Raw genomic sequence first — 19,985 nt, forward strand, 5'->3', positions numbered from 1 at the left:
TTTGCTCAGCTGGCAGGCTGCCATAAAAATAAGCACTGACCTCCTTTCCTGTTTGGAGTAATAGATGAAACAAAGTTAAAACAGATTCACCTGCACTTTTTTTCCCTCCCAATTGCTTTCAAGAGAAATGTTGGAAGAAGAGCCTCATTGATTCAGAAAACATATATCCTTTTAAGCCCTTCCCTATGCTTATAGGAAAAGGAAATGATTGTACACCATTAGTAATAAACCTAACAGCAGATTGAATAATAATTGGTTGTGTGAATTTTAAAGAAGCCATTATACTATTTCACATACACAAGATGCTAGCAGAGGAAAAAAAAAGGTCAGAAGAATCTTAAATGTTTGAGGAGGCAGTAAAATACCAGGAGATAGCTTGCATTACATTCAGAAGAATAAGCAAACATATAACACAGGCAAGGCATTTTGTTCCAAAGATTAGTCATCATGCTCTGCATCACTTTGCTTGCCAAATGGCAATACAGTACATAAGCTACAGACACGTTACACAAAGTCTGTATTAAGAGCTGTCTGCAGATCAGTGCTCTGCTGTACAAAGCAGTGCAATTCATACACAAACCCACAGGATACTGAAACCAGGACAACTTACTCAGTAACGAGTCCAAACACTAACAAAGTAAAGGGTGAGTCAAGTATGGAAGAGGGGAGGAAGAGAACCAAGTTCTGTCTAGTCATACTCCCCACAGAATACCTTTTTTGTAATCCTATTCTTAGCATTAGCATGTTAAAGGCTTTCCACACACTAACATCTTTAGTCAGAATATTGGCACGCAGTGTTCTTTGATTAACACTGGTGTTAGAGCCGTCCAAGTCAGCAAACACTTAACCTTCAACATTAAAAGACCTGGAGCACTTAAATATTCAGATGTGTGAGTATATTAGATTAGTAAAAATCAATACACTGCAAGGCATTTCTGTAAAATAAATTATGAGAAAATTCATCAGTTTTACATATAAAATGATCCCTTTATTTTTAGAGTCCCTTTCTTCATATGAAGTACCTCTTCATAATAACTTGAATCAAATACTAAAAACAGAGCTAAGGTTGAGAGGCATCTCTAGAAGTTGTCTGGTCCAAATCCCCTGTTCAAAGCTGGTTCATCTACAGCAGGTTGCCCATGACTATGTCCAGTCAGGTTTTGATTTGTCTCTAAGGATGAAGACTCCACAACTTTCCAAGGCAAGCTGTTCAAATATTTAACCATCCTCCCAGAAAAAATACTGTTCATGACCTGAGCACTCTCCAAAACAACTCTAACATGAGAAGGATGCTTATGAGTGCTTTCAGTTTCTTTACTCTTTACACATTTATTAAACTACCTGTGAACCGAGCTTTCTGTAGAGTTCTGAAAACAAAGCAGCATCTGCTTCCCTTCTTTGTCGCACAACTATTAAAAAAGAAAAAGTAGATTAAAAATTTGAAAGAAGTGTAACAGTCATGTCTTAACATATACTTGAGGTAAATTATAAAATGCAACCAAGAAAGCTTCATGATGCTGGACTGTTTCATTGTATTTACTTAAACACTGTTTTCATCTTATCTGCATTCCAGCCCTAAGAATTCTTGCAATGCAAGTGATTCAATACAAGTACCTGCTTTTCTTAACTCAATCAAAATATACATTTTTTGTCCTGCTAAAGTCTAGTCTGCCATTCAGTAGATTTAGGGACCTAAGGGACTGAAGACACAATTGAAAGTAGATAATCATTAAAGAATGTTATAAAAACTACATGTAATTGCTCCAAAACTAGAGTGTAATTGTTTCTATTTTAGGCAATAAAATCAAGGAAAAAAGTAGTAATGCCATTTACTGCAAGTGAGGCAGAATTCCAGGGTCACACAACTCTCATGTATTACAAAAATAATAGTCTCAAATCAATGCCAGTTACAGATGTACCTTCTCAGAGGAGACACATCTTCCAACTAAGATTTCTTAAAAAGCTATGTTGCATCAGAAAGAGTCATGTTAAAAGAAAACCAGGACAAAGATATCTGAAGAAACTTCAGCGATAAGAAAAATAGCTATTAAGTGTTAGAAATGTTAATTAGCATCAAATGTCACTGGTAAGTACACTTTGCCAAGAAAGGCATTACTTGTATAGTATCTCCAAAATAAATGTAAAATTGGATGGACATGTATCCAGCTGAAGTTGGGGAGGAGGATGAGAGAGACAGCCCTCTTCAGAAAATTGGCAACAGGCCCAAGGAATACATGCTGTGCTGTCTACAAAGTAGCCAAAGTATGGCAGAAAGTATATATTGCAGATTTCAGTGTTTTGGAGTTGTAGCTAGAGGAATTCTAAAGGGCTTATTTGTCTGTCAGCAAGTCACGGAAGCTCTGCATTAGCAAAAAATACACATGGACCTTAAACCAGTTATAACCACTGACGTCAGTTATCCTAATTCAATCTCTGAATATTCAAAGCTCAAATATCAAGTTTTAATTTCATTAGTACAATTCAAGTAATTGTTTCTGGACATGCTACTGCGCAGCAGAATCTGCTGAAAGCAGTATTTGGCTTTTCAAGAAGAATTCATCACACCCCCTTTGGATACACACAGTGCAACACATGACTCAGAGCAGCAGAGAGCACAATGGAATGGAAATGCAACATCTCTTACAAAGTCATGGTCTGATTTTGATTTAAGAAGGTGGTGGCAGAAAACTTGTAGAGAAACTGAAGGCAAGTCAGGTAAGTCACAAGTCATTCCATCCCAGGATGCTCATTCAGCAAGTTTCACACAGGTGCTCATGAAGTTAATTGTGCCAACATGCAATATTCCTGAAGTGCACATCTCAAAAATATCAGTCTTTTACTCTTCTAAGAAGAACTATGAATTCATAATTTCCAAGTACTATTGAGGTGAATGGAGTGCAGTATTAATTGCTCTTTGTCTTCACAGTGGCTAAGATACAAAGCAGCAAGGAAAGTTTAAGTTGAGTATTCAGAAAAATCTGAGCTGTGAATACAAATAGCCACTCAGGACTATTTACTAGGAAATTAATGGCATTTACATCATGAGATTTTCAGGAAGAAAGCATTAATAATAGATTAGATAACTATCTGTGAGGCAGAGTTGTCCCCTTTTCACAGAAATAACCTGATTAACTTCAAAAAGAACTTTGTGTTTCTAAGAAAGGAACAAGATGCACTTACGTTCTTTCTTGATTTTCTCCGCCACAAGAAATTCATCACGCTCAACAGTGGGAGCAAAATTGCTTCCAATAACTCTCACGGCATACTGAAACTGTTGGGCTGCATCAGCTGAAAGAAAAAGAAAATTCTGTCAGTTAAGTAGAATGCTACAGTTCTATTAAAACTAATTTTAAAAAAAGTGAGACATGAGATTGCATTGCTACGTCTGAAAGCAGCAAAAACATACCCGGCTTAGATCTGATAACGTTGTGCTGCAATTCTCAGGCCCACTTCTAACCAGAGGGCAGTAAAGTCCAGTTTATCATAGTATTAATGTGATATTTCAAACCCACTCACCTGTACACACTCCACAAATAACTGCATCAAACTTTGTAAGTAAGCCCTTCCTATTCTGAGCTGAAAGAGACACTTAGGAGGTCTACCCAGTTACTAGAGAGCATGTGCACATTTAACTGGCTCTGCCCCTCCCCAGGAACAGAAATGCTGTGGGACCTGGCACACAGACACATAGTTCAGCTCACACACCTCAGCAATACACTCATGTTCATCACCTACCCGTGGATCTTCACTCAGATATCCACAACAGTGCTTTTACCAGTTTGCATCTAGGTTTGGTTTTGTTCAAAACAGTTTGAATGGCTTCACCATTTGGTTCAAAGCCAGCTCAGAGATATCAGCATCACACCCTCATGAATAATGTGTATACTAACACAGAGGTCACAAATCAGTGACCTCCTTCCACTGCTTCTTCCCAATGCAGTAATTCTGGTTTTAATCTTGTTGTTAAACAGCACTGTTTTAGTGCAAGTATGTTGCTTTCTGGGAAAACTAACAGTCTGGTAACACCAAGACAGGGCCAGGTCAGTATTAATGCTTCTACAGCATAGTCATATTCCCATTTATCAACCTGAAAATCAAACAATAAGCCTACAGACATGTCAAGTGCCCTCATAAAAGGTCAGATTTTTAATCTTTATCTAGAAACAACTGTAATAACACAAGAAAAAAGGTAATAACACAAGAATATGTCCAAGTGTGCTTGCCACACTTGAATCTTTTTACTTTGGGAAAGAAACCCATCTAAGCAATGCTGGATGTTGTCTGTTCTGTACATAACAATCAAGTGTGCAAATGCATCACATCCTCCTGTGTTTTATATAGTCAGTTCAGCAATCAGCTCTCAGGGAAAACTGCCAAGTAATGCAGCAAAGGTTCAGCCAAGGATGCTGGTCAAGACAAATATGTAAAAAAGGAACAGAAAAATGCAATAAGGTAAAGTACCACTAGAAGATTAGAATATTTTAAGCATTTATCATCTCTTAACTAATTAACTAATGTCTGCAATTAGAAAAAAAGTTGCCTTGGAGATACTAGGAGTCAAATATTGATTAATTGCATTAAAATCTTCAAAAACTTAGGGAAAGAGGTTTGAGATTTGAAAATCACAATGTACTAGATTGTGTTTGAATGCTCTACATTCTTCCTGAATGTCCATTTAATACTGTCATGTACTGTAAATGTCATCCACTGGTCCAACTCCATCAGAATGTAACTGTAGAACAGCAAGCATTAACCAATTCACACAAAGAAATACCTCACACAATCAGGAAAACAGTCTGCTCAGACAAAATCATTAACATTTAACAGTATTTGACAATACTGGCCTACAGAAGGAACAAGAGTATTGTTCTATTGTCAGAGAAGAAAATGCCACTATTACTGTAAGGTCACAAATGTCCATGACAAATGCCTCCTCTACTGTTAGCCTAAGCAACCTTTCAACTGCAATAAGGTTTTGAAAAGACAAATAGAAAAATTTAATAGACCAGCTACCAATGAACTAGGTGTGAAGAGTGAAGTATGAAGAAGCATTTCTGTGTAATTCTTAAGTTTAATGCATGTCATAACAGAACCCAAGATTTCAAAAAGTATTCTGCATGGCCAATTAAAGTCAAATACTGGCACTAAGTTATCCCAAACAGCATATGTTCCATTAATTCCTCAACTATGTACTTGGCAGCAGATAGGAAAGGGGCAAGTTTTTTCTGTAATGGGGAAGTTTTAAGGAAAATCTGTTACCTCCTGTAACAACCTTCTATTTCAATAGCAACCATAGCAAGACTAGTTAAAGCACTGAAACTTAGTATAGCCTTTTCCATACTGCCCTAACAAGGCATCTGAGAAAGATCTCTAGTTGAAAGACTACAATTCCATCCAACAAATCCTGCTTTTTAACCTGTTGCACTACTGAAAACATGGAAAATTGTCTGTTCTTTATACATTGCTGATTTGCACCAGCAATTCAACAGCTCTGTAGCAAGACTGGTTTTCTATTTTATTTAATTCAGATTTTCATGTTTTATTCATATCAAGTCCAGCTTCCTTTTTACAAACAAAATTCCCTGCTGTGGGTGTTTCTTCAGCAGATTATTTCTCATAAATTCATAAAATAACTTCAGTACCTAAAGTGATTAAACATAACTAAATGCAGATGTGTCAGTACAATAAAATTTCACACAGCTTATAACTACCAGGCACATCTAATTGCTTCCCTCCTCAAAGAATCCTCATTATGACAGCAGACATACTTTAAATATACAGCCATCTATCTATTTGAACATCCTTCATCAGAAAATGATTACAGCATGACTCTGTTACATAACAGCAAGCTCAATATATCTGATGCAGCTGTCTGAAGGCTAAAAGGGTAAAACAACATTGATCATTGATTTCCAGAGGTCTGATCAGAGCAGACAGAGACAGCCACTTCTCCTCAGACTAGATCCCTTAAGGAATACACACACAATTAATGACTGATAAGCAGCCACACAGCTGAACAGAGAACTGTCACTTGTGAATCACAAGAAAAAATATGAAAATTTAAAAACTGTCTCCTTTGAACAAAGCAACCCATCAATCCTTCAAAGATCTATATTCCACACAGCCATTCAAACTTTCCTACAATGCAGAATTAGAATTGAATTACTTCAAAAGCCAGGTAACAGCACTTTAAAGCTGAAGAAAATACAAGCATAGCACATGAAAAAAGATACACAGAAGCAATGCATAGAAAGAGTCTGGTTGTAAAGAAAGCAAGGAGAAATTGCACTAATGATAAAATTTAAAGGAAAAGTTCACAAGACAAAGAGATAATTAGCCAATTATTACTTGCAAGAAGGCAGCATTTCAGAGGATGTGCTGAAATTCAGCAAGATTTTGCTATACAGAAGCTTCTAGCATTACCTATAATTTTAGGGAAGTGAATTGAAATTCACTTTATAGTCTTACATATTTCTTTACATAAGGTTGGTTATTGGTCAATTAAGTTTCCAAAAGCGGGCAGGGAGAAATCCTGAAAAACCTAAGTAGCAATTGAAACTGTTTTTCCAAATCATTGTGAGAAATTGTTTCCTGAAAAGAAGACATTTGGTTATTTAAATACATCTATAAACAACTTCTAAACTATAGGATCATGCTAAACAAAGTTTAGCTAAACCAGTTTCTTTCCTCCTTGAATGAGTTCAAAGATTAGCAAACTCTCCAGTCAGCTGTCCATGATCCCAGACAACCATTTTCCTTAAACACAAATACAAAATTATTATGAAACAATTACACTCTAAACTGCATTCAGTGCTGTAGGAGTGGTGCCAACCAGGGAAAAATTATTGCTGCAAACTACTTCAGATACAGATGCTGCCAAAAAACACATATTAAAGAAAAAAAAACCCAAACAACAAATTTCTTTCCTCTAACAGTGTTTGTTGCAAAATTGAGCCAGGAAGAAAAGCTGTAAAACTTTTCACCTTCTCAGACATACTATGAGTACATAGGATGTTTGCCAAGACAGCAACACTGCTGTATCTCCTCTGTTTTACTCATATCAGATGTTCTACATTACTATGAAATATTACCTGGGGAAAAGGGCAATTGCAGTAACACTGCATATAATGATAAACTAGAAGACTCATCTCAAAAGCCATTAGCACTACTATCTTGTTCTTGAGGAGAATCCATGAGCATTGTGAGCAAAACTGCCTGTTCCTGTAGAAAACACTGGGTTTGAAATGTGCAGTTCTAGGCCCAGCCTGGTTATGACATGCAAGATGCTGCACTGGGTTGAGGCAATCCCAGACACAACTGCAGACAGGCAGAAGCCATTGAGAGCAGCCTTGTGGAAGGACTTGGGAGTTCTCATGGATGCAAAGCTGGACATGAGGCAGCAATGTGTGCTTGCAGCCCCGAAGGCCTGATACCCATCTTGGCTTGCATCAGAAGAAAGGTGGCCAGGAGGTCAAGGGAGGTGATTCTCTCCTTTACTGTGGCCTCATGAGATCCCACCTGCAGTGCTGCATCCAGCTTGGGGGTGCCCAGCACAAAAAGACTTGGACCTGTTAGGAGCAGGTCCACTGGAGGTCACAAAGAGGGTCAAAGGGCTGGAGCACCTCTCCTGTGGAGCCAGGCTGAGAGAGCTGGGGTTGTTCAGCCTGGAGAACAGAAAGCTCTGTGCAGAGACCTTATTGTGGCCTTCCAGTACTTAAAGGGGATTATAAAAAAGAGGGAGAGCAACTTGCATAGACAGATAGTAATAGGACAAGGAGGAGAAACAATTTTAAAATAAAAAAGGAGACATTTAGACACCATGCTAGGTAGAAATTTTCTACAGTGAGGATGGTGAGACACTACAGCAGACTGCCAAGAGAAGTTGTGGATGTCCTGTCCTGAAAGTGTTCAAGGCCATGTTGGATGGGTTCTGAGCAACCTGGTATAGTGGTAGGTGTCCCATCCCATGGCAGCAGGGTTGGAACTAGATGACCTTTAGGGTACCTTCCAAATGAAGCCTTTCTATGACTGTATGAAGTATTACTGAAAAAAATTAATTTTACATCAGTCTTCTGATTTAGTCAACTATCTTAAACTTCTCTTCTGTTGATGAAAGTTTTTAGTTGAAGCATTTTAAATTTATTGTTAATTAATTGTTTTTCTAGTCTCCAGACTCCTTTCCCACAAAGGAAAATAAATCAACATAAGCACAAAATAAAGCCCAAGCCACACACACTCCCTTATCTTTCCTTACTTAGAAGTTGTCCACAAACTTTGATGCAGAGCACAGGAAACATAAGTATTTTTAAATTCTGTTAATATGGCTGGCTCTTGTTGCATTGCTAGTAAACAGATTTGACTACTGTCCCACTGGACTATCAACAACTCTGTCATAATCTTTTCAGAACTTTCCTTCACTGGGAATTTTTGCCTCTTTTGCAAACTCCCATCTGCTCTGTTAACAGCATAGGTAAAACTCCCTCCATATGACCTTTTGAATGAACACTATGCTTTTCCCCAGACATGAAATTTTAACATCTACTCCAATAATTCAGAGTTTAAAACACCAAAATCAAATAGCAATAACAAAACTGCCCCTGACACTCTAGAGATTAAATTGAGGCCACAGTATGGACTTCAGGTAGCAAACTGCTCCCCAATGACTGAAATACTACTTAACTTTCCAGAGCATGCACACCTCCAATAGTACTTTGGCACACAAATATCTGCTTAGCTTTCAAACTCAAATAGATTTAGCTTGAATATTTACAGCAATACCATTTGTTTCCATTGGAGGCACTAAGAGTTCTTAGAGTTTGAAGATTACCAGGAGGTTTGTGAAAGACAGCTAAGAGCAAGAAGTTCTTGGTCAGAAGGACTAAAATCACTGTCCAAACAGAGGCATGTGACCCTGTATAACTGCTGGAGCATACACAGGGGAGGAAAAGAAAATTATAGAAACTACTGCACAGGTGAGCAAGCCCCCTGCAAGATCAGGTGTAAGTATAAAAATGAGTGGATAGCCTGGAAAAACACAGAAGATAATATAAAGCCATGCAGTAATTCTTAGACATTATGAGAACATGTGGAAGAGAGAGGTCAGCAGCAGCTCCACCTGCAGGGGCAGAGACTCCAAACTAATCCCAGTGGCTGACTGCAGAACCACAGCACCACACAAAACTTGACACCTCTCCTTGAGGACTGGCTAGAGCACAGCAACAGAAAGCTTTCAAACACTAGTTTTAGGAAAAGAAAAGTTCAGGTAGATAATTTTTAAAAAACCAAAACAAACACCTAAACAGCTCTTCCACATAACTCAGCAGACCTTGTACTGAATTTCTCAGAGGCAGAACTCTTTTGCAAAACAAGTAAATCCCAGTAACTAGGCCTATGCAGCTGAGTGGTTCTGGAAACAAAGCAAGACCTCCACTTAGGGGATGATCCCAAAAGGGAGAAGAGAGAGAAGATGGCTCCACCACTGAGAGCCTGAAGTCATAGTTCATCAAACCACAAATTCACTTCAACATAAATCTTTAACTAGCAGAGAAGGTGGAAGTCTTCTAAGGCCATCACAGGCAGAAGCAAAAAATTCCTTGATGAGAGTTTATGCAAGACTTCAGGCAGGGGACTGCACAATGCAGACTTGGAAGGAGAGTAAGCCCACCTTAGCCTAAAGTGAACAATTACCACATAAACGTTATAAAAACAGAACCCTTCATCTCCTCCTCCAGCTGCAGCTTCCTCACAAACACAGCAACACATAAGTGCTGGCAAGGAACAAAGGGAGAACAAAAATTCTCAAGTAGAAACTCAGGGAATGCACAGGCAGGAACAACCATTAAATCATCGAACATCAATCCCTTCATTATTTACCAATTAAATTTCACTTAATTTCATCAGCACCTTTATTTCACATTCACAGCAGGTTAACTACACGAGTGGTTTAAGATGGATGTTTTCAGCTTCCTGTTTTGAATTGCTAGTAGAGATTTCTCTACTAAATTTAAAGATCTCTTAAGTGTCTAAGGTTTTTTGTCCCTAAACTCCGTAGGAGTACTTTAACATCATAAATTACTTTCCAAAGACTAAACTAGTAACACTTGCAAAGTTTACTTCAAAAAAGAGAATGTGCATATACAAAGCCGCCTAACTTTACCATACACAAGGGGCAGAGAAGCTGCACATGAACCACTAACCACACACTTCAATACATGACTTCAAACTTATCCTGTGCTGAAAGGAACAGGAATTACACTGAAAAACAACAAGATGCTAAACAGCTTGTCCAGTGGGTTCCTTACCGCCTTCAGATACATGCATCTTCCTCAACACAGAGGATGCTAATGCTAACAAAAATCTTTCATTGCCTTTTATGTATTCCTTGGACATAGATATCAAGGGGGTGGGGGAAAAACCACTACACACGTTTCATGACTGAGACTTCGACAGAATTTTTGATTTATCAGTCTCTGCATTTGAAGTCTATAGCTGAGCTAACACATGTACTTCAGTTGACTGCTCCAAGGGAAATCCTGTCTCAGAAGGCTGAAGTTTCAGTGCTAGCATCCCTCCTAACAAAGGAATAAAGAGCACGGTAAGAACAGGCTTCCCATCTGTCATATGCATAAAAACATGGGTGATGAATGTGGCAGACAACCCAGGTTTTTTTTAGCTGTCACTTCAAAGAAGTCCTCAGATAATCCTCAAGTGCACAGATGAGCAGACTACAGGTTGCACACAGAAACTTACTGTGATTTTGGCCAAAATTTCCACTTTCATTAGTTAAACACAGAAAGGATTATAGTTACATTATCAGAATCCCAACACACATAAACAGGTTCAACATTTTAAAAAAATAAAAATACCCAGATCTCTTCCATGTTTTTGCACATACTGCTTGTAAATAAAATTATTATTCCAGTCAGGAGATACAGAGAGGTATCGACACTATGACTTCAAAAAACAGCTAGATAATAAGTTGCTACAAGTGAGCCATCTCACCTCAATGCTCATACTTCAGTTGATACTCAGAAGTTCCCATTTCTGTTCTCATGTTCTGTTTAACTTTTCAAAGTATCACAGACCTAGATAACACTAAGAAACAAGCTTAGATTGAGTTTAGATTAGATTCCAAATATAAAAAAGAGTCATGAAAAAAACAGGACTAGACATTATAGAAATAATGTCCTTGAAAATGCATCCACTACAGCAATATAATTTATTTCCCCATTTTCTTAAAATTTGTTTTTTGGAAATAGAACTAGTAACTAACACAATAATTTGAGACTTCTGGTAGCAAATGTTTGAAATACTCTTAAACAAGAACACACACCAATTGTATCAGAAAAAAAAAGTTTCCAAAGAATGCTAAAGGCAAGAAAGAGCTTTAAAACTAGAGCTAGAAGAGCACCTCAGAATTGTAGTCTGACGTGAAGTACCCTTTGAAATAGTTAAAACACTTGCTACAAGAAACATGTGGTAATAGAAGAACACAAGAAGAATTAAACAGTCTAGAAGCTACTGCTGATTTGGTGGACATAGGAGAAGAGGAGAAATTTGCTATATCCTGATAAAATCTTACAACAGGAATTTCTGATACAGGAATACTATAGATTCTGGAAAAAAAATACTGCTTTGCAGAAGACTTAAAAATGTAATGGAGAAAGAAAAGATTTTGAAAAACAAAACACAGCAATCAACAGCTGTTGATCATAGAATTATTTGGATTGAAGAAGACCCTTAATATTTTAAGAGTTACACAGAGTGTTTTCTGTGAAGGAGTCCCTACTCAACAGTTCAGTGAAGACAAAGATTCCCATTTCCTACCAACTTTACCAAGGTTGTCAGATGAATCACAGAATCACAAAATGGTTTGGGCTGGATGGGACCTTCAAAGACCATCTAGTCCACTTCTGACATGGGCAGGGACATGTTTCACTTGATCAGGTTGTTCAAAACCCCATTCAAATCTGGTCTTGAACACTTCCAGGGATGGGATTCACAACTCCTCTGAGCAACCTGTTCCAGTGCTTCACAACCCCAACTGCAAAAACTTCCTTCTCTGTGTCCAATCTAAACAGACTCTGTAATTGTTTAAAGCCATTACCCCTTGTTCTGTCACTTTAGGCCTTGGTAAAACATGTCTTTCTTATAAGCCCTCTCTAAGGACTGAAAGGTCACAGTGAGATCTCTGAGCGGAGCCTTCCCCAGGCTCAACAACCCCAACTCTCTTCAGACTGGCTTTGGAGGAGAGGTGCACCATTCCTCTCACCATTTCCATGGCCCTCCTCCAGACCTGCTCTAATACATCCACATCCTTTCAGAACTGGGGACCCAGAGCTGGATACAGTACTGCAGATGGGGTCTCACAAAAGCAGAGCAGTGAGGGGAGAATCACTGCTCTCTACCTGCTGTCCTTGCTTCTTTTTAAGGAGCTCAGAATATGCTGACCTTCCAGGGTGCACATTACTGCCTTATGTCCAATTTTTCATCCACTCCCTATGTCCTTCCCTGCAGGACTGCACTCAATCCACTCATCCCCCACTCTCTACAGATATTGGGGATTGCCCTGACCCAGGGCAGAACCTTGAGGTTCACACAGGTGTTTCTCAAGCCTGTCAAGGTCTCTCTGCATGGCACTCCCTTCCCTCAGCACATCAGCTGCACTGCTCAGCTTGCTGTCATCTGCAAACCTTCCAAAGGCACTCTCAAGCCCACTGTCTATGTTATTAATAAAGATATTGATCACTGTCAATCCCAATACAGACTTCTGAGGGACACCACTTCCTACTGATCTTCATTTTGACATTGAGACAGTGACTACAACTCTTTGGATATGGCCATGCTGCCAGTTTCAGTTTCTCATTCACCAAACAGTTCATCCATTAAACCCATAGCTCTCCAGCTGAGAGACAAAGATGGGGTGTGAGACCATGACATGCTGTCTGAAACAGATGGAAACAAAGTCTGAGAAACAGACAACATATATATCTGCACCTTGTTGCACACTTTCTAGATTTCTAAGACATCAATAATCCACATGTAGGCCATGTTCTAAAAATTTTTTACAAGTAATGCTCAAAAGTTAGGTACTATCCTGGAAATATCTAAAGGGATTTGTCAGAGGAAAGGGGCATGGAGAGAGAAAAGAATAAGGGACTTAACAGCCATTATAAGTAACAGAGAAAGTAATCTCTCATTCAAGAAAAAAGATGCATTAAGAGCTTCTGCATGAGTTTCTCTAGTGAGCCATGCGGATAAACAGAGCAACTTAAAAAGGAGACTCAGCAGATGCATGCCTTCCTTTCCACCCCTCCGACTACCTACTAAAAACAGTCTTCGCCTTGACTGCAAGGGAGAAACTTACGCAAACAGACAAGAGATTCATTCCCCTGCTGGAGGCTCACAGCAGCACCAAGACACCGAGGACCTGTAGCGGACCTGGCGCACGTCAATGGCTCCACTCGAGCGGGCACCGGCGGGAGGCGGAGGTTCCTCAGCCCGTACACGGAGCCCCGTTTCGCCCAAACACCCCGGCACCGGTGCCCCTCTCCCCGAAGAGGAGAGCGCCTTCAGGGGCCGGCCAAACGCCCCGGGGGAGCCGGAGGAGAAGGAGGGCACGGAGCCGTGTCCGGCCGCCTCCCGCCGCAGGGCTCCGGCTCGCAGGGCCGCTGCCGTGCCCGGCCGGCCCCTCAGCACTGCCCGGGCTGCCGCCCCCGGGCCGGGAGGCCGCCGACGCTCCCTGACGAGGGGCCCGGCACCTCTCCAGCCCTGCCGGAGCAGCCCCCGCGGGCTCCGAGCGCTGCCGGCGGGGGAATGGCGGGGGGACGCCGTTACCTTCGCTCTTGCCCAGGATGCGGCAGCACAGGCTCTGCAGCAGAACGTTGGGCGATTTTTGGTCCGGAGTCGCCATCGCCGCGCGGGAGGCAGGAGGTGGCGCGGGGTCCGGGAGCGGGCGGCAGAGCCGGAGCACGGCGGAGGGAAGGAGGGGGGCGAGGACGCGCCGCCCGGTCGGCGGCGCAGGGAGCAGGCGGCACCTCCCGCTCCCGCCTACGGCGCCATTTTCACGGGACCCGCCGAAAGCCGCAGCCGCGGCCGCGCACCCACCCACAATGCCCCGCGCAGCGGTTCCGGGGCAGGCGCCGCCCCCGCGGGCAGGCCCGGGGCGGGAGCGGCCGGCGGGATCTGCCCCGGTACCGGCACCTCCGTGCCTGGGAACGGCTCTCAGCCAGCCCCAGGGGCTCTGAAATCATGTTCCATCAATGCACACATTCACTGCAACACAGCTCTTCTACCGAGTGCCGGAGGTGGAGGCCTCCTCAGGCCATGGCGGGCAGGAGCGAAAAAGTCCTTGATGGAGTGCTGACAGAGGGCTTCAGACGTGGGGCTGCGCAATGTAAACACGGATGCAGAGTAATTCTCTTGCCAAAATAGGTTCTTTCATTGGTGTGCTAGAGGCCAATACACACAGAGTCGAGGTGTTTGATTTATTTACAGTTCTCGGCTGAAAGGGGTGCTGGGTGGCAGATTCACAAAGCCAGCATCCCAACTATCAAAACTTTTTACTCTTTATACATTTTAGTAAATAAAAGAATTAGTATTTATTGGCTACAAGTTATGTAGTTCTCTTCCTAATTAGTATTCTATCTTCTATTAGTGATTCCATTGCTTTTCATCGTTATTAGTCCACATTCCCATTCTTTATCTTCGAGTCAGCGCCCGTGAATTGGGTCACAATCTCGTCCTGCCAGAATTACTTTTTAACCCAGTCAGAGCTGATTTTGGCACAGTTGCTGAATTGGCTTTGTTATTTACTTCTTGATCTTGAAAGTTCTGCTAGATGTCCTTGTGACATCTAAATTCTGCATTCTTTGTGTCCACCATCAGTGATATATCCTTTGTCTCAAGTTTTGTTAACCTCCCCCTGAATTGAACATATCGAGCCCTAAACCTTAACAAAGCAATTCTTCCAACAACTAATTTGTCTTTCTAACACCTGGACATCACTTACAGCTTTTTAGTTGCTCTATGTTTTACAGATTAAATCTCCTTTTTTTGTCGTTTAGGCTTGAAAGTATACAAATATCAAACATCAGAGAACACACTTTCTTCAGAAATATTTACATATTCCATATTTTGCAACAATCTCACATTAGCTGTAAGTACAGACATCCTCACAAGTGCTGAAAAGGAACACAGCCAAGAACAAAAATTCTGAAGTACCAACTGAGGGAACATACATGCAGAAACAACCATTAGATTGTTGAAACTCAATTATTTTTTATTATTTACCCTTTAGATTTTGCCCAATTACATCACTACCTTATGTTTTACATTCAAAGAAGGATAACTACACAAATGGTTTAAGATGAGGATTTTCACCTTGTTAGGAATTTTTACTAGAAATTTCCTGACTAAATTTGAAGATCTCACAGGTGTCTAAGGCTTTTGCCCCCAAACTCCCTAGAAGTAATTGTACATGGTGAATTAGTTATGGGCAGGTCAGGTTCACTTACTGCCCCCAGAGAGGAGCAGGCCCTGGGGTGGCTGCACTTCTGTGATGTGCTGCCTTGGGGATCAAGGCTCATTTGTGGCTTTTCCACACAAAGTGATGATGAAGCAGGGTGGGTCTGGAAAAATGTGTGAGGATGCTGCACCCACGTGAGCATGTCCTGCTGTGCAGCTGGCTGTCCTCAGTCCCTGCAGAGGGCCTGGGCTCTGGCTGTGGGGCAGCCTGGGGACCAGGGACAGCACAGTCACAGCTGGTCCATGCTACTGCCTGGGACCTGCTCTGTCACCATGATATTTTCTGAAAAATCCCTTTGCCAGGATTTTTCTCCTGAGAAGCCTCAGAAAAGAAATGTAAATAATTATCTGATTGCTTCAGAATGTGGTCTGGAGATTGTTTACCAACAGGTGCATCTTTGATTGGTTCCATGTGAATTGTTTTAATTCAATAACCAATCACAGCCAGCTGTGTCGGACTCTCTGAGTCTGGCACGGGTTTTTATTATTCATTCTTGTCTAGCCTTCTGATGTCTCCTTTCTCTTTCTTGAGTATAGTTTTAGTATATAATTTTCTTTTAATATATAATAGAATAGAATAGAATAGAATAGAATAGAATAGAATAGAATAGAATAGAATAATAAATCAGCCTTCTGAGAACTCGGAGTCAGATTCTTATCTCTCACCTCGTCCTGGGGACCCTCCCAACACCACAACAATTGGTGACCACACTGCTCCGCAGGCTTGTCACCCCTAACACAGACTCTGATGTTACCAGGTGTCTGAGTTCCATCTCTTCAGTAAATTCATGCTGTGTCCAGCCCAAAATACATACATAGGAAATAGTTATTACCCTTGCATAACCTGTTCGGGGGGATTGGAAATGCTGCAGCAGCAGCAGCCGGGTGGGCTTGGTGCACTGCTGGCCGTGGACAAATTCATTCCTGCTGTGCAGCACATGGTTTTCTGACAGCTCCAGTTGGCTTCATTGTCTCCACAGCCACAATTTTGTTGGTATGCTTTCTATAGGCACGTACACATGGCCTTTCATTATGGGAACATTACAGATATAAACATCAGCTCATTGCTAGCATTACTGCTAGAAACAAATCACAGTGGCAAGCCAAGAACTGAAACACATGGAGGATGTGTGGCAAGTCATTGATTGGAGTATTCTAGTAGAAACCTTCATAGTCTCATCACTCACACTATAACTCTTCAGTTCTTCGTGATACATTGTTTAGATTCTTTTACTTCTTTTTTTTTTTTTTGAGAAGTAAAATATGACCCCAAACTAATAACTTTATCCCATGTAAATATGGGTTGTAAACTCAATTTTTCATAGTTCTGAAGTAAAGACTTCAAAGATGTTGTGAGCTTTATTTTTTTTTTTTGTACTGAACAGCAGAAGAGTCTCTGTTCCATTTTTCTGCCCAAAGCAAACACAGTTCTGCTACAAAGGGCTGGTGACTCACCACTGCTGCTAGTCACTTCAGATTTAGATTCCACCATGGAAGGTGTTAATCTAGCAAGCAGCAAATATGGTTCTCACATGACACAAAAAAATAACTTTGGCAATTATATCTGGAAGTGGTATTCCTTTATAAAACCTTAACATTCCAAGGGAATCCAGTCACTCACAAATATCCTGTTACTGCTTTTAAATGGATATTACTTACTGGTCACACTAGTTCATTTTAACTAAGGCAATTGTGTCACTGGTCTGAAATCAGAACACATTACAGAGCAGCACGATGAGAATGTGCCATTGAAATGGGTGCACTCAGGCCTCCTGCAAGCAGCAGTACAAACACAAACCTAAGCTTTTCAAATTCAGCACAACCACATGCTGTGTTATGCTTCTGAAGAAGTGTGATAGCCAACCATTCTGTTACATTACTGACAATGTATCCTCTCATTTCTAGTCTCTTTTTCCTAAGGAAATGAGGCTTAATGCAGTTATTCTGTATGTCAGTGCCTCCTCATAGCTCCTGGATCTCATCATCAAGTTTAAACAAATTCAGCAGAGGGATAGAGTTCTTAAGGATATTAGTAAAATTTAATGGAATTCAGCAGCTGAGAGTACTAAGGCCTAAGTCAGTCCCCCCTTGAAAAGAAAGGTAAGAACTTAGATCTCTCTGCTGTGTTTGCCCTTAGCAAAGCAGCTCATTGGTGTGCACACACCCTGGGCAGGTAGACACATCCTAGCTCTGAGCCACCTACAGTACCAGCTCTGCTTGCCCAGCCTGATGGATGGATGATTTAAGAACTGAAGGGACAGAGAACTCTGGAAATAATGTGGAAAGTAGTCAGAAAGAGACAAGAGGGATGGAAAATGGAGAGAAACTAAGCTTCATTAGTGTCACTCCTCACAGACCTCCTTGCTTTTTTTGTAATGGAAAGAATGAATCCTAAAATCCTGTTTAGAAATGCTAATTCTGATAAAGCAGGTTGCTAGCACATGCAGCTTATTGTGGTTTTACCAACTCTGGTACAAGTATGATTGCTTAAATCAGCTTAAAAAATCTCATTACCAATGAGAAAGAAAAAATATAAACTATTTTCTTACTTTATAGCTATAAGCTTGGTTCACCTTGCTGCTTGGTCTCTCAGCATTGGACAATAAAAAAAAGTTATATTGCTGCTCAGATTTCTCACAGTACAGAACGTTCATCAGTTAGCAGAGTTAAATGTGTGCTTTTAAAATTATGATAGTGTCTTACAAGAAAATCAGCTCATCCTTAGAAGGTTAAAGGGACTTGTGTTTCAGATCTGCTACTTAAAGATCGTATTTCTGATAGTAAATAGCTTTATAATGAAAGAACATGCAATGAGATCCAGCAGGAGGTGGAAGCTGAAGCTTGCCAAAGTAAGGCTAGAAACAAATGACAGTTTTAATTCAATAAGGATATTCACTCACTAGAGATAGATGTTTAAAATTATGGAATTTATTCATATCTGAAACATTTTAAATCACCCTTCTGGTACAGGCCTAGTGACCAGATAGGAGTTGACATGGGAGCTACTGAGTTGCAGTTCCATTCTGCACAAGATCAGTCTGCAGGGTATCATTGTCCCTTTTAATCTTAAATAATCTAAATCTAATCAACAGTACTAAGCAAAAAAAAAAAATTATCCTTACAAAAAACCTAAAGGTTAATTGTGCTGGTTTTGTGAACTCTTCTTTGGTTATGCCTACAGGGCACAATACCTTAGACAGCTCTTGCTGTTCATGGGGCACACCAAAATCAGCAGGGAATAATTTTTTACACCTCCAGCATTTCAATGAGCTGGACAGACTTTTTTATGTGTCATGTAGCCAATGTTAAGAATTAGAGTGGCTGGAAATAGGGATGGATACTGTGTGTGCCTTAGTTAGCATATGGCAGCCCTGGAAGTACAGCAGCTGGGCCCCTTCTGGCTCCAGCACCATGTGGCTTCTGCCCTAAGCATGTATTTTCCACATAGGCAATCTCATAATGGCCTAGAGCCCTGCTATGCTGAGTCTGCAGCATTAAAAGGGTATTAAACAGATCTCATTTTTGAAAGGCCATATGTTTTAGGATTATGTTCTGTGACTCAGTTTCAGATGCATGTCCCGGTGCACAAGTGGGGCTCAGATGAAGAGAGTGTTTAATCCAGTTTAACCCTCCTGCTCATGTTAGTTCTGCATTGCAGCCTATTTGTTGTGACTATCACAATATTACTACCACCTCTCCATTTTCAAATCCTTCACTTCAGCTGTTCCCCTGTTGACTCAGGAGCCTGAGTATTATGGAATGTAATGTAACTTTCATATACTTACAGAAAGTCTACTGAATCGGTGTTATTCTATCAAAAAAGAAACTTGTGTTTCCCAATACTTAAAGAGAGGCCAGAAATTATGATTTAAGCTATATTAGAGCAAAACAAAGGACATTTTAATTTTTTTCTTTGGGATTTTTATTTAATACTTGTAATAAAATAACAGTTTTAGATCACAGAATCACAGAATGGGTAAGGGTGGAAGTGGTCATCTAGTCCAATCTCCCTGCTCCAGCAGGATCATCCCAGAGCACAGGGCACAGGATTGCATCCAGACAGTTCTTCAATATCTCCAGTGAGGGAGACTCCACAGCCTCTCTGAGCCACCAGTTCCAGTGCATGGTCACCCACACAGTAAGGAAGTTCTTCCTCATGTTCAGGTGGAACTTCCTGTGCCTCAGGGGTTTTTTTTTGCCCATTGCCTCTTGTCCCATTGCTTGGCACCACTGAGCAGAGCCTGGCTCCATCCTCTGACACCTCCCTTCAGACACTGACAGACACTGACAGAGTCCCCTCTCAGTTGTCTCTTCCCAAGGCTGAACAGTCCCATCTCCCTGAGCCTTTCCTCACAAGAGAGATGCTCCAGTCTGTAACCACTCTGAAGCCCTCTGCTGGACCTGCTCCAGGAGCTCCATGACTCTCTAGTTCTGAGGAGCCCAGAACTGGACACAGCACT

The 19,985-nt window shown here is 40.9% G+C and overlaps 1 protein-coding gene across 2 annotated transcripts in view; it reads right to left on the minus strand.

Annotated features, from left to right (window-relative positions):
* TUBGCP3 (tubulin gamma complex component 3) overlaps positions 1–14,108 on the minus strand; it is a 49,018-nt gene extending 34,910 nt beyond the window's left edge. Inside the window, exons 1-3 of one of the 2 annotated variants that reach the window (XM_071430632.1) lie at positions 13,837–14,108; positions 3,181–3,288; positions 1,342–1,409 (exon numbers count right to left, since the gene is read on the minus strand). In XM_071430632.1, coding sequence (XP_071286733.1) covers positions 1,342–1,409; positions 3,181–3,288; positions 13,837–13,912 — 252 coding nt within the window. In that variant the 5' untranslated portion in view covers positions 13,913–14,108. The remainder of the gene's footprint in view (positions 1–1,341; positions 1,410–3,180; positions 3,289–13,836) is intronic. The other variant, XM_071430634.1, reaches the window with a different exon arrangement.
* Positions 14,109–19,985: the final 5,877 nt, after the last annotated feature.

Source organism: Agelaius tricolor, unplaced genomic scaffold (assembly GCF_023055355.1).
Source record: "Agelaius tricolor isolate 1412-34295 unplaced genomic scaffold, bAgeTri1.0.p SCAF_7, whole genome shotgun sequence".
In the NCBI taxonomy this organism is placed as follows: Eukaryota; Metazoa; Chordata; class Aves; order Passeriformes; family Icteridae; genus Agelaius; species Agelaius tricolor.